Source organism: Dermacentor albipictus, chromosome 1 (genome assembly GCF_038994185.2).
Source record: "Dermacentor albipictus isolate Rhodes 1998 colony chromosome 1, USDA_Dalb.pri_finalv2, whole genome shotgun sequence".
Classification (NCBI taxonomy): Eukaryota; Metazoa; Arthropoda; class Arachnida; order Ixodida; family Ixodidae; genus Dermacentor; species Dermacentor albipictus.
The window spans coordinates 345,093,246-345,115,196 of record NC_091821.1 but is presented as its reverse complement, the minus strand read 5'-3'; the positions used below and the strand labels follow the sequence as shown (position 1 = coordinate 345,115,196).

The 21,951-nt window shown below is 49.0% G+C and overlaps 1 protein-coding gene across 4 annotated transcripts in view; it reads right to left on the bottom strand.

Moving 5' to 3' along the window:
• LOC135913772 (solute carrier family 12 member 2-like) overlaps positions 1-21,951 on the bottom strand; it is a 146,232-nt gene that overhangs the window by 54,771 nt on the left and 69,510 nt on the right. For 3 of the 4 annotated variants that reach the window (XM_065446530.1, XM_065446459.1, XM_065446576.1), the window contains one exon: positions 427-519. In XM_065446530.1, the coding sequence (XP_065302602.1) occupies positions 427-519 (93 nt within the window). The remainder of the gene's footprint in view (positions 1-426; positions 520-21,951) is intronic. The other variant, XM_065446652.1, reaches the window with a different exon arrangement.

The following is a 21,951-nucleotide window of genomic DNA, read 5'->3' as shown; positions in this document are numbered from 1 at the left end:
TTCCGTACGTTTCTTTTTTCGACGCCTCCCGGTGACCCTGATCGTCTGAGAGGGCCATCCCCAGAAATTCTTGTTGCTATTGTTGTTTCGTGTCATTTAGCTAGGTACCACTCGCCTGGACATGAAAGGTCACACCATTTGATGTTGTTCTCTTCGTTCTACATTTGCGACGAACACAAACACACACGCGCGCACGAACACAAATTGCGTCGAACTCGTTAGCGTACGTGCGACGAGCTGCGCAGCCGGGTGCAAACGGTGTAGTATTCTTTTAAACTGCTTAACGACACTGGCTGCAGTCCAACGCTGGATGAAGCGAGGCGTAAACACTTACTGGGAGCAACAGAACAATGCGTCCGTGCTCGGATCTGAGGAGGTATATGGAGAAGGATGGGAGCAGAATGGGCCTCCTGCGAGCGTACTCACAAACACTCCCTGGATCCATCCCAGCTTGACGGCTCCCTTGCCCTTGATGACCACCTCGTCGGCAGTGTTGCGCGCCGACTTCTCCAGTGACTGCTGCGCACAAGACAAGGGGAAAGGCAAACGGTTAGGACCTATCGAAGTCGATAACGATGCGAGACCATCGAAGAAAAATCACGTGGTTCGTCCACCATTCAAGTAACAAGTGATATTCGAACACCAACCTCAAAGCACTACATAAGCGCACTTAGTTGTTTTTCGTGGTTATTAACATTATCATAATCATCATGATCATCATCATCATCTGTAGGGGAGGGGGAATCATCGCCGCCCTAGGGTCCTAGGCGCAAGGCGTGATGGAAAGATGATGCGAGTTATGTCCCATTAATTTATTGTGCAGCCAGGCTTACTGCAACGGAGAACGCGCTTTTAGTAGCATTTTGCGCGCGTTTCTGGACATTAACCACGAAGTCACCAGGGAGAAGCGCCACCCATGCTCACAGAGAAGGATACTAGTGAAAGGAACAGAGTTGTAGGAGCCCATCTTAGAAGCATCAGACTCAGGGTCTTGCTTAAAAGAAAACTGAGACCACGCATGACTGTGTGTAGCATCCCGAGACATCTGTCAAATGCCGTGCAAGTCTTCGCGCTGATAATGACAGGCAGAAAGAAACAAAATAAAAAACAAGTACTAAGAGAAAAGAAGGCAGATGAGACGACGCTATTCTTGTTTGCATCTTTGTTTGTCTTACTGGCATATTATTCTTTATCCTTCTTTGTCTTACTATTCGATTATTAATTCGCGGACTTCTTTCACGCACGGAAAAACACTTTTATGTAGCACGTATGGAGCAACAGAAAGCCGTATCGGAAGTTTTTCATGTCGCTCTACAATTTTCCCATTGACACTTTTAATCTCATTGTAATGTTTGAGAAGTTGTTTAATTAATTAGAACTCATTATCTAATTAGGCGGGATGAAAAAAAAATAGGCTGAGTATCTCCAAGCGACGGCAAACGATATTACCTTGGTTCTGTCCAGCTACGTAGCATATGCATATTTTTAATGTTTGGCTCAAGTTACGTGGGACACCATGTATACTGCTACTGCTTTGAAAAAGAAGTTGACCTATTTAAAGAAAAGCTTCTGTTGCTGTGGCGCGAAGCCCCGAGAGTAAAGTACAATAAGGACACCTAAGTTGCGTTCGGCTCAAATGGGGGAAGGGGCAGGGGAGCGGTTTCCATTATTCGTAGAAGCTCGCGAAAGACTTGACAAAAAAAGAGGGGGGGGGGGGGGTAGCTTGTTCACTTTCGACTTAAGTTGACCCAATCGTTCGCGAAGAACTGTCAAACACACCTTGCAGCCGCAGCTGCAAGGTGAACAAAAGAAGAAACTAGGCTATTTCTTTGTTCCCTTGTAGCTTTTTCTTTCTTCTTTGTTGCGTTTATTTGTTTGTTTCCATGAAGTGTTACGGCACTGACGCAAGAAAGCACTAAAATAACCCCACCGTGCAGGTTTTTCTCCGGAAGATCTCGTCTACCACAATTTCATTTTCGCGACTTAGCCATACTACGCATTAATCTGTACGCACTGTGCCGGATGTGTGCAGTTTAGATGTTCTCAACCGCGTTTACGAAACAACCACGCAGCCACAAGCTTGCTACATGCGCACAGTAGAAACTACAACGTACGCCGTGAAATGAACAAGCAAGAACAAAGCACAAAGAACAGTCGAAGGAAAGGCTTCGTCTCTTCGTAACGGTGCACTGCCACCTTTATTATTTCGAAGTGTTGGAAACTACAGCCGAAGGAAAGGCTTCGTCTCTTCCTAACGGTGCACTGACACCTTTATTATTTCGAAGTGTTGGAAACTCTGCCACAGTGATTTCGCGAGTGAACGTGTGACATTTAGAAAGTATGAAGCCTGGGAAGCGACAGTACAACATTTCAATTTGATACTAAAATTACTCTCGAAATGCCAACCTTGCTACAGGTCGATATTGTGGTGACGTCATGACACAGAGCGAAATTTACTGACGCCGTGTAGCAACAAGGCTAGATAAACACGCCCGCCGACGTTAGCCATATAGCAAAATAAACAAGGGGGACGCGTTCTACTCCGGCCGGGCCACTGTATCTTGGAAGCCATATGCGACTGGTGCAGAGTCCGCGCTGCGCTGTGTTTTCGCGGCGTAGTTGGCGTTGATGCGAGCGGCAGCACGACAGTCAATTCGCTTGCTGCTGCTGCCGCGTTTCCTCACTGCAGCCTTTTGACAGCAAGTTTCCGCAGTCATCGAGTGAGATGTGTTGATGTTGGCTTGTGCGCGTGTGACACCATGCTTGTTAAATTAGTTAGTACGCCTATGCTTAATAGTTCTACGGCCGATGAAACTACTATCCTTACTTCGTATAGCTGTCCACTAATTTGCTATCGCAATCGATGCTTCACCGTTCGGGAGAAACTGCGACTTTTTTTTAACTCATCACTAAAAGTACGGGAAAATTACCTTTCGCACCCCACGCGGCCAAAAAATGAAGATGTATAAGTGACCTATCACGTGACCCTTCTGCTAGTGCACCCGGTTTTTGGTATTTTTGTTAATATTGAAATGCAGAACACTTTTTTTCTATTACAAGCTTTTTTCTAACTTAATAATGTGCAGCTAAGTCTTCGTTTGTAGCGAGTAGAAAAGCGGCGCCGCCTTAGCCTTCGTTTTCGATAAGTTGGCTTGGTTCTTCTATCGACAGAATAATGACGCCGGGGGCCAGCCAGCCATGACGCAGGCATGTACTTGGGGGAAAACACGGTACAAATTACAGAAAGGTCTTTACAACAACGCAAACTATTGTAGCAGCTTTTATTTTCAAAAGTGGTGGAAAATGTACAAATATAGGCGGTTAACGACAGCTGCACTCACTCCTCTGAAAGCAGAACGGCTTTCACAATTTGCGAGGAATTTGCGAGGAATTTGCAAGGGGGGCTATCGGCATCGCTCTCACTTCTCTGCTTTGCTAGAGGAGGTAAAGTGATCAAGTTGTTATAATCGTCCTTGATGGGTGACTGTGTTTGATCATAGCGGGGTTAAACCTGTCGTGCTTGTCGCGACTACAATCTCGACTCTTAACCAAAAAACGACAACCAGAAGAGAGGAAACAAAACAGCGCGTCGTCTGTTTTCGAGCCATCAAGAAGCGAGCTAGTGCGCACGCGCGCGACCGGCTAATTGCTTTTCGGTGCCGTCTGTCAGACGCGCGGACAGACGACGGCGACTCCTTTGTCTCTTCTGCGGGACAGCCCATAGAGCTAGTTGCTGCGCAACTCTCGAACGCGGCAAGAAAAAAGAAAGGTGTTTCCTGCGGAGAGCCACTCTCTCCTAGTGTGCGCAGCCTCCTCAGAGCTATACTCGTTAAAGACTAGCACGCACACGAATGAGCGCGTGCCGCCGACGGGACGTCCGACGTGGGGAAATGACAAAACAAAAGCAAGAAGAGGACAAAGTCGTCTGACTTGCTTGTACGCGGATGCCCGGCTCGAAAGCGCGGCCGACGCTTGAATTCGCCTGCTCGCTAGCTTGCCATGCCTGCTCCCGTCGCTAGGACTAGACGTCTACTCGATAAAACTGTGCAGTGACGTCGAACAGCTGCCCACTCTAAGAACGAGGGGAGTAGTGGCTACTCATGTTGTGTGAGTGACCGGTTGTTCTATATTTGAACTCCATGCGGGAGAGCTTTAGTAACGCGATCAAGACAGTGAGAGAGAGAGAGAGAGAGAGCTATGCAACAAAATGCAGAGAATTCTGTCGGTATCCATGTAGCCGCCATGTGCTACTTCGCGTGTGGAAAGGGATTGGGTACAGGAAGGCCATATGAGAAAGAAGGGCGGCAAAACGAAAAAGAAAAGGAAGTGCAGCAAAATGTATTATCGTGCTAAGTACAGGTGAGGTAAAAGTGATGATATAAACAGACTGTAACTTGTCAATTAAGCCAGCTTCTTTAATAAAACAGAAAATAAAGTTTAAAACTTGACGTTGCGTTGGAGGAAAAGGCATAGGACCTAGTGTGCTTCCTAGCTCTATGATGGTTCTTGGGAGGCATGACCCATTCAACTTAATCATGTCTCTGTAAGCTGAACAAACTCCAACGAATCACGCATCATTCTCATTGTACGCAAATATATCAAGCGTATAATAAAATGTACGCGAACATTCACAAAGGGACTTGAATATGGTACAAGAGGTCACTCCCGCGTAAAACAGTGGCCACCATTCCCGTACGAGTGCTTTGCGACAGTGTTCGCTCTATCATCGGACAAACTGACAAATCAGTTGGAATTTGACACGTGTGGCAATCGACATGCAACCGTCGCTCAGACCGCAAGTGATATCTAGTAGGCGAACGATTGCCTGGATGGGAAAATGTCCACGGATTCGTTGATTCGGTGAGCTGAAGCCCCGCGCACTTTTAACAGTGCTGCACAAAATTAGTGAGACGGCGTCGTAGTAGCAACCGCGTCGCCGCACCAGAAACCATTACTAAGCCTCCACGCGTTTGCAATCGACGTATGCACACGGCTGCCGGCCACCTCAAATGATAGATGTGTGCCCTGGTCAGCGATCGCGATCTACCGCAGCAACGCTAGACAATAAAGCTTTTTTTTTTTTTGCTCTTTTCGAAGACCAAACCGGTTAATGCTTCGTACCGGAAAATATTAACCGCTTCGAGAGCGGCAACCATTCATCAACGTACAGTGGCCAGGCGAAAAAACAAAAGAAAGAAAAGACAACGCAGCCTGTATACTCGCGCATATTAGACAACAATCGGTTTAAATACATTCTAGTTGCACTGAAGTTACGCATGATTTATCGTGTACGGGCTGAACAAACAAAAACGCTCGACAGGCGACACGCGACGCACTTTCTTATATGCAGCGGCGGACGCTTGTCGTAATCCCACGTGACCACATCATGTTTGTCCGTGGCATGACTGGCCCTAAAACGAAGTCAGCCGTCCTAACAAAGCAGCGTGGTTACACAACCGTTAATGGCGCTTTGCACTGAGAACCCTTTCGGCGTTTCAACTCGGCACTAATGGCCTGAAGGCGGCTTGAACGCCTTTTAAACCAGCATAGACATTTTGATCGGCCGGCCGATGTAGGCTGCAGGGAACAACGATGTCGAAAGCTCCGGCTTGGTAAGCCCCGAGCGCAAGCTTATAATCTTATTGACTTGCTCGCGCCATCGCATCATTGTGCGCCTGTGCAAAGAGGGGCGCTGGAGAGTGCCATTGTTGTAAACTAATCAAGCACGGGTAAACCGTGCAAACTTTACTGCCTGCGCACGACGACAAAGATGCATTAAAGGTAGTGAAGCTTAACGAAGTTTAACCATCCAATATGGGCTGACGCAATGCGGTGAAGTAAAATGGTAATCTGGCAATGATCAGTTTTCTTGCGTTGCTGGCGTCGCTACCTATGGCGAAATTACAACAGTGTGCAAGCTAATTGGAAGATTCGTCGTGAGGATAACACATCATGTTACGCGCGACGCGAACGTACTGTCTGCGAAAAGTTTTGAAACCATTACGCGAATGACATGAACATGATTGACTGATTGATTGATTTATTGAGTGAGTGAGTGAGTGAGTGAGTGAGTGAGTGAGTGAGTGAGTGAGTGAGTGAGTGAGTGAGTGAGTGAGTGAGTGAGTGAGTGAGTGAGTGAGTGAGTGAGTGAGTGAGTGAGTGAGTGAGTGAGTGAGTGAGTGAGTGAGTGAGTGAGTGAGTGAGTGAGTGAGTGAGTGAGTGAGTGAGTGAGTGAGTGAGTGAGTGAGCGAGCGAGCGAGTTTCAAGTGGTTTAGCGCTCTAAAGCAACACATGATCCGTCACCGAGCGCCTGTCTCATGATAGCTTACATACCACTTGAAACTTCCAATGCAATGAAAATTAAAGCAATGTCTAAGGCATCCGCAATATTTCTAGGTGCTTGAAACAATGACTGTTCCAAGCACTCTGACAATTAACTGTCTCGATAACGTGAAGAGTTCCTTCAAAGCTTTCTCGGCGAAAACTGCAAGTGTATCATACGTAAGAAGTAAGACACGCAATGCGTAAGACACTATTTGAAAGCTACAATAACATCGTTACGTTGAGTTCATCGCGATAGACTAGTCCCAGCCGAAGGCGGCGAGAGGTTTAATTTAACGGCGATAAGGAAGCAGGCTAAACCACTGACGTGAGCCGAGTTTCAACGAACAGGGAGTAAATACGAGCCGGTTCCTATCTGTTGGACCACATTATTGCACGGCGCAGTTACAACCTGTAGTACAGTATCATTCGCGGGGAGAATATAAATAACCCAAAGAACACTCGGAAACGAACGGCGCTTTTAGGACCCCGAGAGAAACCCGGCCCGCAGAGGCACGTAGTGCAGCGTGAGTGAAACTTTCTCAAGGCAGTCTATTCAACGCCCCCGTTCATTTGGCGAAATAAGGAAGCGTCAGACGCCGTTTTCCTCGAGTGGAGTGCGCATGCGCCTCACACAATGGGTCATTTTGCGTCCTTCAGGGCTACTCGCATCGTAAGAGCGCCGAAAACGTTGGACAGGAAACACGAGCCCTTGCTCATGTTACGACGGTGCAAGTGGCTCGTCAAGTCGCTGCGCTCCGAGAGAAACAAACAAGCAGTTTTATTCTGGAAGTTCATTGGGACGCGAGGCGTTCTAGTATACGTATACTCCCGCACGCCGTCGCAGTCCTGTTTCTCGTCTCGTCTCGCTTAAAAACGTTGAGCGAGTCGGGACAAGTGACGTGTTTTTTTTTTTCTTGCAAAGGAAGTACAACAAGGTTGTGGGCCAATCGAGCGAATTGTAGTGAAGGTGCCGCTTTGACAACAGCCGTTTTCTCCTCTGTTGTCAAAGTGAACCTTTCAAAAACACGCGCGCTGTGCACCCGGGGTTCTTATCAAGGTCTCACGCTCTGTTCGGTTTACGCATATATATATATATATATATATATATATATATATATATATATATATATATATATATATATATATATATATCGCTTCGATGAATTTATTGATGTATGCACAGCTATTGGCAACGTTCCGAGAGAGACAAGTGAACCGCAAGGTCGCAAGGTCGCAATCGCTTTCCCAACAATATTCGCAAAAAACAAGCAAAATCAAAAACAAAAAAAGAAAGCGCATGTCAGCGTCCTTGCCACACCGCAAGCAACAGCGATTGTTACCAAGCGCGTCTACATTCTCTGCAAACAACTGCCGACTTACATCCCTGCTAAAGTTGCTCGCCGACAGTTCTGCCTCTTGAAAGTTAAGTTGCGTTGATGTCAGCAACAAGTTTCCGCAATGTTAACGGACCATAAATTTCCATAACCGGCACAACCGCACTGCGTAAGGCTGTGAATTCGCAAGAGCATAGTCTATCTCTCGTTCACGTCCTTGCTGTTATCTCTCTCGTAGTGCAAGAGAAACGCGTTAGCATTACGTCGCACTTCTTTGAGCTGCGTGCGTGCGTGCGTGCGTGCGTGCGTGCGTGCGTGCGTGCGTGCGTGCGTGCGTGCGTGTTGTGGGGGGCTCACTCGACACACGTCGTCGAGTGAGCTCCTGAACAACCCCTTGCGATGTGGTGGCCGCAGTTTATATCGTGAATTCTTGACTTCAAAAAGGTGTGATGTTATGCTAACGCACTTCTCTAGCATTTACTGCTAAATCGTCACGGATTCCTTTCTTTTTTCGCTAATAGTGAAGAAGTATCACTAAAAGGGTGAATTAATCGACACCACTGACAAGGAAACGTACCACGAACTCCTCAGGTTTGCGCCGTTTCTTTCTTCTGCTCCGGTCTTTCTTGGACGGCAATTTAAATAGGATGAAGCTCGAAACGACATGGTATGCGACATGACCTGCGAACAGGAGTGCTAAATGCTACCGAAATGGCATGCCGTGGTTCAAGGAAGATACTTATCACGACTTGTGCATGTATACCCTAATCTTACGAATTTATGTCGTGGCGTGGGCCTCTCTACAGAAAGGCTATAGATGGAATCAAAACCAGGGACTCCGTAATAAAGAATGCCGTACATGCTACTAATTATGTATGCGCGTGGTGATCACTATTGTGGCAAAAAAAAAATTTTTCGCTAGTCGAAATTCAGTAGAGGACGCATCTGTTCTGAAATATTAAAATTAAATTGCGGCTGATATTGCGTCACAATTGCTTTCCGACACTCCCGCGGCATCTAGCGGGAGAGACGACAGCACGTGCCTATACAGCATCCGTGAAAGAAAACAGTATCGCTAAATAACCACACTTTCACTGCGTAAAATCGTCATCACTATAATGTTATGACAATGTTGTACGGAGCTTAACCATGTTCGCATGTCTTACACAAATATTTTTCTTAGAAGTAACTCTCAGAGTCGGCACAGCTAAGCTATTCAAGCACTTTGGACGGCCAATAAAGACGTTTATCAACCCAACTCAACCTCGGCGCAGCCGTCGGTCAATGGACGCCGATATAAATGACTTAGTCGGCATCTTCCGCGGACTCCCCGCAGAGTAATCTTGTCCGCGCTAAGCACCCTAACCCCTACTGTGCGCATTTATCACGTGTCTTTCGGCTGCGCGTTACTGTACGGTGCGCGGAAATGGTCACTCGAGAAGCCCCGCGGAGGCCAGGCTTCCGATGGGGCCACTAACTCGGACAAGGAAGAATAAGCCGGGAAGAACTCCCGAATCAATTGCGGACAGTGACCGCGACGAACATGGCAGGCGGAAACCAAACAGCCCCGGCAAACATGGATGGGGTAGAGCGTGAAGGGCAAGTTGATAAAGGTAGTTTTGCTTTCGAGTGATGCGTGATACGGTACCGGGAGACGCGATACGTTAGGCGCATTGCGCATACGCGTCCTACTATGGCACTCATTAACGTGGCAGGTTACCGCGATTACGTAACATGGCAGCGCCCAGACCACCCCAGACGATCCGCTTCGATTCGAGTTAGCCCTTGCTACTTGCTGTCCGGCCCGACAGCAAGAAGTAAACAGCACAATCAGGCATCGCTTAGTTCCATATCACGCTGAGGACAAAGTATATGCGATTACTTGTTATTACCGAGATCAGCTGTTTGTTTTACCGTTGTTAGGCCTAAAGAGAGGCTACCAAGCCAGTAAAGTGTTTTGATTTCCACGTAGCAGGTGGCACCACAGCATTAGCGTTGGCAACACGTTGGCGATGCAGAACGCTGTAAAAGGCCAACTCTTCCACATTTTAGCAAGATACACGAAGACGGTATGCTCTGCGGACGGTATGTTCCGCGGAGCTTAACAGAGGGCTTAACGTATTACGCATCGCATAACGCTTCATTTATAACGCGAAGCTAAACCTCCTATTACCACGTCTAGTTACCCTCTATCTTTGAGATTTAGTTGAAAGAAGCTTTGGCATCTATGTCCCTGAAGTGTTGGTTACAAGTGAGCTAAGAAGCTGCGGAAATTATCACCACAGAAATGAAGGCCTCTCTTTCAGATGTATACAGTTGGGGATACAAATTTGATGTATAATACAAGGCACGTCTGCCTTTATGCCCCTGTTTGCATACAGATCTACGCTTCACGACGTTTCGAAGAATATACCATGCTTTAAACAACAACAACAACAACAACAACAAAAAACAAGAATGAAAACGTAAAGCTGGCTTTCTCGCATTGCTGCAGTGGTGGTAACATGGCGGCAATGTTCATAAGTAAAGCGACGCAGAGGGCAATAAAGCCAATGTTAGCGAATATACGTGCGCGCTGAACGCGAGAAATATTTGCTGGTTAGGCACGTGTAAATTAATTCGGCAAGGCGTTGGGCGTCTTAGTTGGCGCGATGACGCAGCATGTCGGTGTCGCAGAACAGAACACTTATAGAATTAATATTTTACCGCCGCAAAGTAATTTTTACTACCGAATTAATTATTTGATTCTCGAAACTAATTTCTTTCACGACCGAGAACGAACGTGTTCCTTCTGCGTTCAGTCAATTGCCACAAAATGAGGATTAAAAAAAAACGTTTCTATCACGTGGCTCTTCGGCCTGTAAAACAGGAATCAAATTTACCGGTTCACATAGGGCAGGTTGTATTAAATATATTATGAGGGTGTCTGAGTCCACGCGGCACCGAGACAAGGGAGCAGATACGAACCTTATAGTTCCCCTTCACCATTGGCTTCGCCACATGCATTTGTGTCTGCGGGGAAGCACGATTTACGGCTTCCCGCAGCGGCTAAGGCCGATTGTATATGAACACTCAAGTTCTTGTTTCCGTTATTCTGGCTCGCAATAGAAATCGGAGTTCATGTCAGGCGCAGGCTATTGGAAAAGCAATAGAAGAAAAAAAAAGGGTAGTTTCACCCGAAGGCCGAAGCAGTGACAACGATAGCAATGTGTAACGCTGCGTCTTAACGTCCTCGTACAGTGTTCTAACTACACGCGGGTGCGACTACACGCCGATGCGCTAATACTTCTGGCATCCTTAGAAGCTCTCACACACCGTCTTAAGGCCTGTAATGGCGCCGCACAGGCGCCACTGCGCTGCCCGTAGGAGAACGCCGCAGCCATTAAAGTTACATCACTTTGAGATTGTGAGCACTAAAATTGTTTTGCACTTCCTTCGAAATATGATACGATTTAAAGTAAAAGGCAAGAGCTGTGAATTATATGTTTTTGACTTCCGTTTAGCGCGCTAAAATTCAAAAATTCTAAGGAATAGCACGTACACTGCACCTACGGCATCGATAAACATATAGCGTACGTATACATAAATGTATTAGAACATCACGGCGACGGCGACGGCAAAAATTACTCTGGAGTGTCCATTTAATTTCTAAATTGCAATAAAATCTATTGGAACATTGTTAATGTTTATTTCCTTAAAAATGGGGCGGGGACTTTTTGTGCTTCCTACTAAAATAATCTGTCTTTTCTTTGGGGGGGGGGGGGAGGGGCACCATAACAAGAGTTGCAAGTAAGCAAGCCGCATCGGCGTCGTTGCGTCATGACATAATTGGGTCTTGCACAAAACTTGTTTGTTTAGTTACTTTAACAGCGGAGAAATGTTGTACGCTTCGTCGTTTAGTGTTCGTGGCGCGTACGAACAGCATCAACAGCAAATCTTGTTGCCAACCTTACACTTTTAATTACACGCTATTATGATAATAGTGTAATATTATAATACTGTACGAACATCAACTTTTTTTATTACCGTCAGCAAAGCACTCGTCTAAGAAGTGTAGAAATGCTGCCATCCGAAGCATGCACGTATAACGACTCTTTACGTGACAAACGTGTCATTCTTTGTAGCACTGCCACTCTTCGTCGTGAAGACATCGCACGACACAGATCATCAAGGCAACGCATATCGGTGGCAACACATGTAGAGCACGCCACTCTTCTGATTATGAAACACCTGGTGACGACCATTACGGAAAAGAAGGTGAAACTGAAGGGGTAAAAGCACGTTATTTCATGATGAGTATCCAGCGTATCGGCCACACCCTTTCTTAATCCGTTATTTTCTGCATCATTTCCTAGCTTGGGTGGGTTATGTAGATTATTTTTCTTGGCCCAAGAGGCAGGGTTCTCTATAGCATGACTCGTCAACGGTAGTGACGTTAATGCAGAAGTAAGCATTATCATAATGAAAAATATTCTGTAATGATTAATGCGAAATTTCCAAAGTGTGGCAGAAACAACATCTAGTTATTATCTTCTAGGGCTACCGAAATAGCCTCTCGTCAACACTTACAAGATACACTGTGGTTAAAGCACCCAGCTTTGTTTGTTGTTGCAAACATCAAACCTTGTTTTTCTTTTTTTTCTTTTCTGAGTGTTACGTAACGTAGTGCCATGACACCATCACAATTTTATCTTATAGGCATAAAAAATGGCGAGGCTTCTTTTTTTTTCATCTGGAGCGATTGAACGGGGGTGTCGCAAGATGATTAAAACGAAGAAAAACATTAATTTACAGGTTTTAATTTTTCAGATCAATAGATAGCTGTAAGGGTTCCACAGGGGGTACAGACGCCGGATTAATTTAAACCGCCTGGAGTTATATACCAAGTACCTAAATCTCAAAGCACGAGCATCTTTGCGTCCCGCCCCCGTCGCAGCCATGCGGCAGCCCCTGCCGTGAATCGAACCGGCAACCTCACGCTCGCCATGGCCTCTGAGACAACGCGACGGGTATGGACTAGAGGTGCGTCGCTAGCAACTGCACTCTTTGCGTCGACCGACGAAAAATCGTCAGCGCTAAGAGAATTCTTTTGGTGGACAATGCCGTTGCAAAATAAAAAAACAACGACAGTGAGGTTAGTTAAAAATTGCCTGTACGATTTTCTTAACATGTCATCCTTACCGTGGCTCCAAGAACTAGTCAATTATGGTCTAGGGGGCACGTCTACAACCTTCGGACAAGCTAAGAAAAGGAACTCAATCCACGTACTCCGTGTGAGCTAAAGATTAGAAATGCTACGCGCCAAGTACATTAAAGATCGAACATGAATCATTCAAACTCCCAAAAAGTCTCGTCACCAGGCGGCAGAACGAGGAAAACGCCGGAGAAGCGCACAAGCGTGTTGAGCAACGGAGTGCATGCTGATATCACGAAAACACGCCGACGACCTAGATTTCTTCGAGGAGCTTTCCTTGTATCGCTTATGCGCACCGAAAGTCTGTCAAACCGCTCGCGTAACCGACGAAAACTGCAGAGTTTCTGTATAATAGAGCGCTATATCTTTCTTTCTCCCATGTAGGTAGGTCGAACAATTGCGTAACAGGCCCTTCAAGCTTCAGAATAACGCAAGAGGACGCGGCCAAGGACAGGACAGCAACTGTCCTGTCCTTCTGACTCTTCTCGTCCATGTCGTTCTCCCACTATTTTTAAACATAAATCATGAACCAACCCTGCAGCAAGTATTAGTTGGTAACAGGTCAGTACAAAGCTGTTGCTGTCGTCAAACTCTTGCGTTTGCTTCGAGTTGTTGACAAACTTGACTTCGCCCTGCCATCTGCTAGCCACCCGGTTAGCTCAGATGGTAGAGCGGCTGCCCTGGAAAGGCGGTGGTCCCGGGTTCGAGTCCCGGACCAGGACGAATTTTTCTTCAAACTGCGAGGATTTTCTTTCGAGGAACCCGTATGGGTTTCCTTTGTAGCGATAGCTACGAATGGGTGGATGTCTCATTTTTCCCTTTATTAAAGCTGTAGGGAGAAAGCGGAAACGCGTCTACAGAGACGCCTCCAAAATAATCATGCCACTACAAGTCCCGGCTATACACATGCCTCTCTTTCGCCGAGACGAGAAACATTCTTGAAAAGCAACAACTTGCACAAATTCGTTGTTCGCTCCTGTCACACCACGGACATCAAATAAATCGAGGAAGGAGGGTCGGGGGGCTATATAGTAACACTGAGTGTGAAGATTGAACGTGCTCACGAACACATCGCATTCATTGGAACGTTACTAGTTATTTCGAATCTGACGATGGCCCGTCTCGCACGCAAGACGTTCCTGTACTAAGTTTGGGGTGCATATTAAACAGTAAGAAGTGCTAAAATTATTCACGACCCCCTTCCTCTTTCCACCCTCCCTAACTACGACATGCTTCGTGGTCACGGGACCAAGAACAAAACCGTATCGCAATACACTATGTATGGCCCTTCGTGTTACTAAACTTTAGGTCTTGCTCCCTCTCATCCTCACCGTGATCCTTAACCTCCGAAAAGCATCGCATTCGCAATTACCCCGCGTTTCCGTCCAACTCAAGCGACACACTCGTAGTTCGGGGCTCGCCGACAAGTTGTACGACAAGCGACCGCTCGCGCCGGCCGCAACGAAGCGTACACGCAGCGAGATTTCAAGCGACCGCGCGCGCGAGCGTTCGTGCGTAGCGCATTCTGCAGAGAGCGACAGCACGAGGAAAGGGTTAAGGAGACAGGTAAACGGACGCCCGCCCGAGGCAAGCCGCATGCTCGAAAGACGGGCGCGTCCCCGCCGCCCGCAGCGGTGGCCTCATCAGCGCCCGATGAGACTGCCGCGGGCGCAGCCGAGCAGCACGCGTCAATCAGCGTCAGCGGCGCACGACAAGGGCCGGGAGACACGTTCTCCTTTCGCTTTGGCAATGGATCAACTATTATGCGTTGATGCGCGCTCTTCGCCGCCTGCGCTGCCGCGACGCGCGAGCTGGGGGGGGGGGGGGGGGGGGGGGGTTCTGGATCGCGTTGAGCCCCGCGCTCGAACACCTGTGGAACAGCGCGTCTCGAGGGCCTGAGCGAGACATCGGATTCGAAACCCTACCGAACCTAACCTACTTGGATCCAATTGGACTCTCTTTCCGGGTGTTCTTGTACGCCCTGTTTTCCAGTTAAGTATACGTTATGTTTGGCTGAACGCAGAGAGAGTTAACGCGATTTATAAGGTGATATATACGAAACTTGTGAGAATGACGCTAAACGCGAGACGCGCAGTTACTCCCGTAAAGAACAGTTCCAGCACTCCATTGTTCTGAAAAGCGCACGGTGGCGTCCGCAACTACGTGTCAGCGAACAGTCTAGGACGTCAACGACTCGGCGCAGTCTTCGAGCGAGGTTAGGGCGGAGCACTGGTTGGCTGACTGGTGGATTCTGGGACTTTACGTGCCACAACCACGCTTGGATTATGAGGCACGCCATAGTGGGGGCTCCGCATTAATTCTGACCACCGAGGGCTCTTTAACCTGCCCCCGATGCACGGTACACGGGCGTTTTTGGATTTCGGCCCCATCGAAATGCGGCCACCCCGGCCGGGATTCGATGCCGCGACCTTGTGCATAGCGGCGCAACACCATAGCCGCTAAGCCACCGCAGCGGGTATACTGGTAGGCTGACGTTGAAGGTGCGAGCAAGTGTTTATAACTATTCCCAAGCAACCCAAGCAGTACGATCAGTCAGTTGTGTTTGAGGAAAAAAAGGAAGACACGACCAATATGCTAGCTGACATAATTCATTCAACATTAAAGCCATATCTCTACGGCTAGTGCAAAGCAACCTACAACAAGGAAAGTGTGAGAATGGGAACGAAGGAATAATACTTCATCTCTATAAGGTGGTCACAACTGACGCAGGGTACTAAAACAACTAAAAACCAAGTAAAAGGAACTGAGTAACCAAAGCAGACTTTAACACTGGTTAAATTCTGATCAAGTGTTACCGGGAAAAGGGGACCGGAAAGAAAAGAACCACCAGCCTTCTAGTCAGTATTCATTCGCAGCTTCAGGAACATGTGGGCTGGACATGACTATCACTGCAGCGACTCCGCCAAGCAGCGTATACAAAGGACCCTGGCGTCGTTAGTAACGGTCTTGTGTGACGCGTCCCGAAAAAAAAGAACGAAAGACAAATGCAGAGTAACCTTGCTTCGGAAGCCATGTATAGAGCACTGTGTCGTGAGGACCATGCCGTTCTGCAGGCGTCGGGACATGCGTCATTGCGTCGCACGCAAGTTGGGGGGAGGGGGGCCTCCCGAACGGGGACAACCGCGCACCCCCCTGCTAGGCATAGCACGCGTGCAATTGCCTCCTCTCCAACCCCCATTAGAGGCACAACGGCGGGGTATAGACAAACAGACGGGACAACAGCGGAGCGTTAGGCACCCTCCCCCTACTCCCCTCTCCAGCCACTTCCCCCCGCCAGAGAGAAAGTCGTGTGCCTGCAGCTGCGTTCAAGTAGCAAAGACCATTTGTGACCATTAGGCCTCTGCTTCGTGCTGCTTCTGCTGGCGAAAGAAAGAGACCGCGGGCCACTGTCGGCCGTCGACGAAGCATTTATCTCCATTTGGTCGGCGGCGGAGCGCGCGCGCACACCTGGGCAAGGATAGGCAATAAAGGCCCCGAGACCACTGGCCGTAGAGAAAGCTCTTCTTCGCTACCCTTGAGCGCGTTGCCTCCCAGAAGCTGATGCAACGAGAACAGCCCTCCGCAACTTCCATGCACTGAGGAAGCACGTCGAAAACGGTACCTGCCAAGTGACGGTGGAATCGCATCCGGACGCTGAAGACAAAAAGAGCAGAAGGCACAACAACACAAGCTGCATCTTCCGCATCTCCTGCAGACCCAAAGGGCCCCTCTTCTAGATCCGCCAGCGGTCCTGTGTGTCTCCTAGTACTGTTTTGACACTTCCGAGTGGTTCTGGGTAAAACAGGGTTGTTCTCGGGCCATGTTGTTGTACTACATCAGCAATAACATTTTACATTCACGAGCAGGGCGCCCAGGGCCTTTTTCCAGCATGAAGAAGACGGGCTGGAGTTTCCGGTTGCGGAGCTCCAGGCTCAGTGTCGGGTCCCAGCATCTCCACCAATTGTAAAGCGGTTTATTCGGCTCGTCAAGCGGCAACAAGAAACGCGGCAGCTGCACAAGAGCTCAGCAAGATAGACAAACTTGCTCCGAGATTCGCGACGGCGACGTGACTGTCTAAGTGCGTATAACTACTTCGTTACAATAAACGTTATTCGACACTGTTTCAGACTGCCCTTCAAACACAGGCATACCACCTGTCCCCCCCCCCCCCCCCCCCCGCCGTCAAGTTAGCGAGCCTATCTAAATTCTAGATCGCTAATTATAGATACATGTTCCATATAGTTGAAACACCGAAATTGGTCGACGTACAGTGCCATCGCGTCTCCAAAAATCGTCTAAGCACGTTTCATGCTAGCTTTTTTGATCGCCACAAGGGACGATCTACATTTCACCATGCTGTACGTGGCTGAGCATAGCGGAATAATTTCTTTTCAATAAAACAAAAATTTGTCCTTTCGTCACATCCCATGGCCTATGGTTACCCCGAAAGGTACAACAGCTTTTGTGTGGACTCTTCTATAACTTTTTTTTTTACATCTCTAATACGCAGCCGTTAAGACAGATTGAGACGGGACATCGAAACTTGGGCACAGGTGTGCGGAAACTGCAGTCTGTCTGGGGAAGTCGCAATAAAATAGGATGCATTTACTGCTTCACTCGAGCTGTGCTCGCTGAGCCTCCAACAGCGAAAAAATCCGCACACGTTTAGATGGGCGCACCTTCTATAGGCGGAAGACACAAGAGACAGGGCGTCTGTTGTGTCTTCCGCCCATGCGAAACAGCCATCACGCTGTCATTTGTGTTCCAGAACCGTCTACACGCGTGCAGAAACATTTCGAGCGGCCGTATACATAACGGGGCACATTCAGAGTAATGGACGCTACAGTGTTAGCGCTGTCACATCTACACGATCGTTCAGTGGCGCCTCTCTGCGGTTGCCACTCGCTGCACAGAACCTTCGGCACGAGAAAGATGATCGGGCTCTTCTGTTTCTTGTTCACTCTTTTCTACTTTCTGGCGCGCAGGTTGGCTCGTGTAACGACTCTCCGTAATGGTTGTAGAACACGCGCTAGCTCAGCGGACGTCTTCCAGCGGCTACCGTGGGCTCGTTCGTGGGATCTGGCTGGCCGCGTTCGCGGCTTCTTGCGGCGTTGCGCACAAGCGGAGTTGCTTCAGCGCGTTTGTTGGGCGGCACGCGCTGCCCGGATGGGAGCAACAACCGGACAAGTGTGCTGGTCCCCAACGCAAGCGCCTCCGAAATTAAAGCAGGCATCCTACTACCAATTTCACGTGCGTGAAAAAAGGCAGCAGCCTTCGAAGCAGTTGGAGCAGTCTGTTGAGAGATTGTAGACCGAGCGCGTCGGGTGGTAGAGGCAGCGTAAATCGTGGAATACGTCTCGGTTCACCTGCGCCTGTTGCATGGTCATGCGCGCCCCTCTTACTGCCTTCGTCCTTCAGTTTCTTCGTTCGGTTTCATGCACCAGACGAAGCGGTAAGAACCTTGACTCGTATACACAAAAACGTTCCACCGCGAGAGCTGTTCCTATAAGTAGGTGAAAGCCCATAGCGATGTCGGACATATTATTAGCGAAGGCGGCTGGCCAGTGGCAAATAGCACTTAAAAATTAAATGTTTCGTGAATTCGGTCCGACGTGCTTCAACTGTGCGCGCCGTGCGTGAGAGACGAGAGAGACGCCCAGCAGCACACAGTGAAGTCACACTCTCGTGAGCGACGGCGTCTTTTCTGCAATCATGGCTCGTTGTGATGATCGGTTGCGTGTTTTGTGTCTACGGTCGATGTAAACACAGTGGGCTACATGTCACAGTTTTGCATTACCTTAGTGTATAGGGATAGGCGATAACAGCCAAGTTTCAAACTACGACACGCCACAGTGAAGAAAACTGAAGCACCACCTTCCCAACCGCTTAAATTGACATCGTTCTGTCACAGCATGTGCACTCAAAGCCTCTACCATGGTTTTTCTTTGGCTATGGTGTTGGGCTGCTGAGCACGAGGTCTCGGGATCGAATCCCGGCCACGGCGGCCGCATTTCGATGGGGGCGAAATGCGAAAACACCCGTGTGCTCAGATTTAGGTGCACGTTAAAGAACCCCAGGTGGTCAAAATTTCCGGAGTCCTCCACTACGGCGTGCCTCATAATCAGAAAGTGGTTTTGGCACGTAAAACCCCAAATATTATTACTACGGTTTTCCTTGACGCGCATCTGGTACGAAACATGAAGCTTTCTTACTGGTAGCACGCTAATGACAGCCCCTTCCAACAACATCATCACTCCGCCTCGCTTACGTCTTCACCTCGCAGCACAAAGACAACCTAGCTTGAAAAACTTTAACCATCGGGACAAACATACCGTTAGCAAGAATACACTTGAGATTTTCACGATAGCCCAACTATGACAATCCTTCAGCCCTTTACATCCTTCTTCGAGATCTTGGCAAACACATGATCGTGCTGGGACAGGACTGGTCGACGCTGCAACTCACCACCTTCTGCCAAAGCTGATGCTTATATGTTTGATTCTTCTTCAATTTTATCTCTCGTTCGTCTGTAAATAGCCCGCAAAAAAACAAAAAAAAATGAAGAAGCGCCATTCCTAAGACCCCGCCGAGGCGCGGACGAAGCATTTCGCGACGGCGCGAAGATTGCATGCCCCGTACACGAGCGGTCGGGGAAGGGACATTCACAGAGGATGAGCCTGAGCTTAGACCAATCTGGCTCCGGGCCAGCAGGCAGCACGCATAGTATACGCGCCCATCGCTTGGGAAACACGCGGAAACGTGGCAGAAGCCGCTCGGAGACGACCACACACACGAGAGATGAGCGACACGTGTACACGCGCTAGCCGAAGGCGGGACCCCGCCAAGCCTCCCGCGCTGGCACGCCGCGCAAAGGACATGCGTAAAGGCCCACCGACGACCACCTCTTCGAACCAGCCGAGCCGGTTCGCGGAGACACCGTCACAGCAAGTGTAGGCAGTATACCAGTCGGTGCCTCGGGTGATAAGGTGAAAATGTGCACGGCGCTTGCAGCGACCCCAAGGATTGAAGCACAGCATGAACTACGTACACGAGATGGTAGACACCGCATTCGCTTTCCCCCATCGCAAGGCCTAACGTGTGCTGAAGTAACGAACAGAAATGGTTACAAGTGAATACTCTGCTAATGGCAGCACATGTATAAAGCAAGTGTGCCAAATAGATGTTTGGATGAAAAGTGTATGCACATGCAAGAAGAAATGCGACCACCAAAAGCACGAATTCCATGTAAACTTAAGTATCTGAGGCTACTTTACAGAAGCATTGTAGCGCCGTTATCACTAGCTGGTTGCTAACATGAGTGCTTTCTAACTGCGACTAATACCAATGACACGGTGTGCTTCGATCGTTTACTTTGTCTGAAAATGATGTTGCAGACGCTTTCGGTGTTTCACGGCGCTGTGTTATATGATTCGACGTCACTATTCACAAAACTGAGACAGTGTTCGTGCGACATCCCAAAGTCACAGCCACGGCACCGATGAGCTTGACGCGATGCAAATGACGCGGACAAGCCGACCAACCGTTATGGAGATAAAGAATGCAGACACTTTGCGAACAGTGAGCTCTTCCTGGGAGGACCCAGACTGTTATGTGAAACTACCCGTCAGTGTCGTTACGGTCGAGGACTTGGTACAGTGCGTAATTTCAATGATTTTAACGTGACCGCACATCGTTGCTTCTGCATGACATTTGCAATCTGACCTTTAGCACCGGGCCACCACAGCACCAGACTTGCGTTATTACCAGACCAAGAGGGTTGCGTCCAAGTGACCTCGGAAAAAGAATAAAATACTCGGACGACACAGCGTCTTTCGAGTCGGCGTGCCGGATGCTAAGAAATCGACGCACGATGTGAGACAAGTATATATCCAACAAACGCTTTTGTCTGTTACCAAGACAGGCTTCCTGTGCCCGTTCCCAGTAGAACAAGTAAAGCTTGAGTGCCTTATATGGAAGTGCTTTCACCCTTGGTGATATTCGCCACAGGGAAATCGATGACCTACCTACGGAGCAACGACCGCATTCCTTCCCCGAGCAGACTCACACCGTGGAACCGTCGCCGAAGCGAAAGAGAACACTGGACACCTTCCGGAAAGCGCAAGTCCAGGTTTTCACTTGGCTGTAACACCACCAACAAAGGGGCAAATCATGACCACGATCCGTGGTAGTTCTGCGACTCAAATCTTACAAACAAGCAAACAAACAAACAAACAAACAAAAAGACGCTTCCATGCGTGTCTCTTCGAATTTGTACGATTCCTGCATCCTTGTTATTGCTATCCTTGCAAGCTCAGTCGTGCGAGCTGGCCCCCAGCTGTCCGAAACGTATACAACCTTCCGCGCTTGATACTGAAGCCGCGCGCGGAGCTCGTGCGTCTTGTCCTTTCTGTGTTGGCGGCGCTAGCTGCCTGGTTCGGTTCGACGTGCGTAGTCACGTGCTGCCCGCAGCGGCAGCGGCCCGCCCGCCAGCTCTTTCGGCACACGCGCATTAAACAAGGCCGTCACCGCCAGAGGGGTCAGCGCTGCGGTCAGCGCGAGGAAACGCACGCGCACCTTGCCGGCGCCACGTGACCGCAGGACGAAAACAACAACGAGAAACGCTAGACCCCACTTGCGCGCGCAGCGCCACCGAAAAAAAAAAAGAAAGAGCTGCATGTGGAAGGAAGGGGGCAGCAAAATTATAACACGACACGCGCCCCGAAGGACGCCCAGGCATTTCGATTGCGAGGGGCGGAACAACGCCGCCGCCGCCGCCGTAGAGAAAGGGCGGGCAGCCGAAAGGACGGGATGAAGCGAAACAGGAACGGAAAGCCGCTCGGGCGCCCGGCTGGGGGCCTAGTAATAGCCCTTTATCGCGGCCGATTGTCGTCGGCGCGTCCGCTCCTAGGCGGCGTTAAGGGCCGCGTGTACGTAGCAGGGCGCCCCCTTCCTTGCCCCGCGAGCAGGCCGCGAGGAGAGCGTCGATCTCAGTGCGTTCGTCTTTTCCCGCTGCGCGGTTACGCTCGCCCACCGCTCTACACGGGCGCCGGACTCGCACACGGGCAGCAGATGTTTCCTCTGTTTCTCTCTGTCATCATC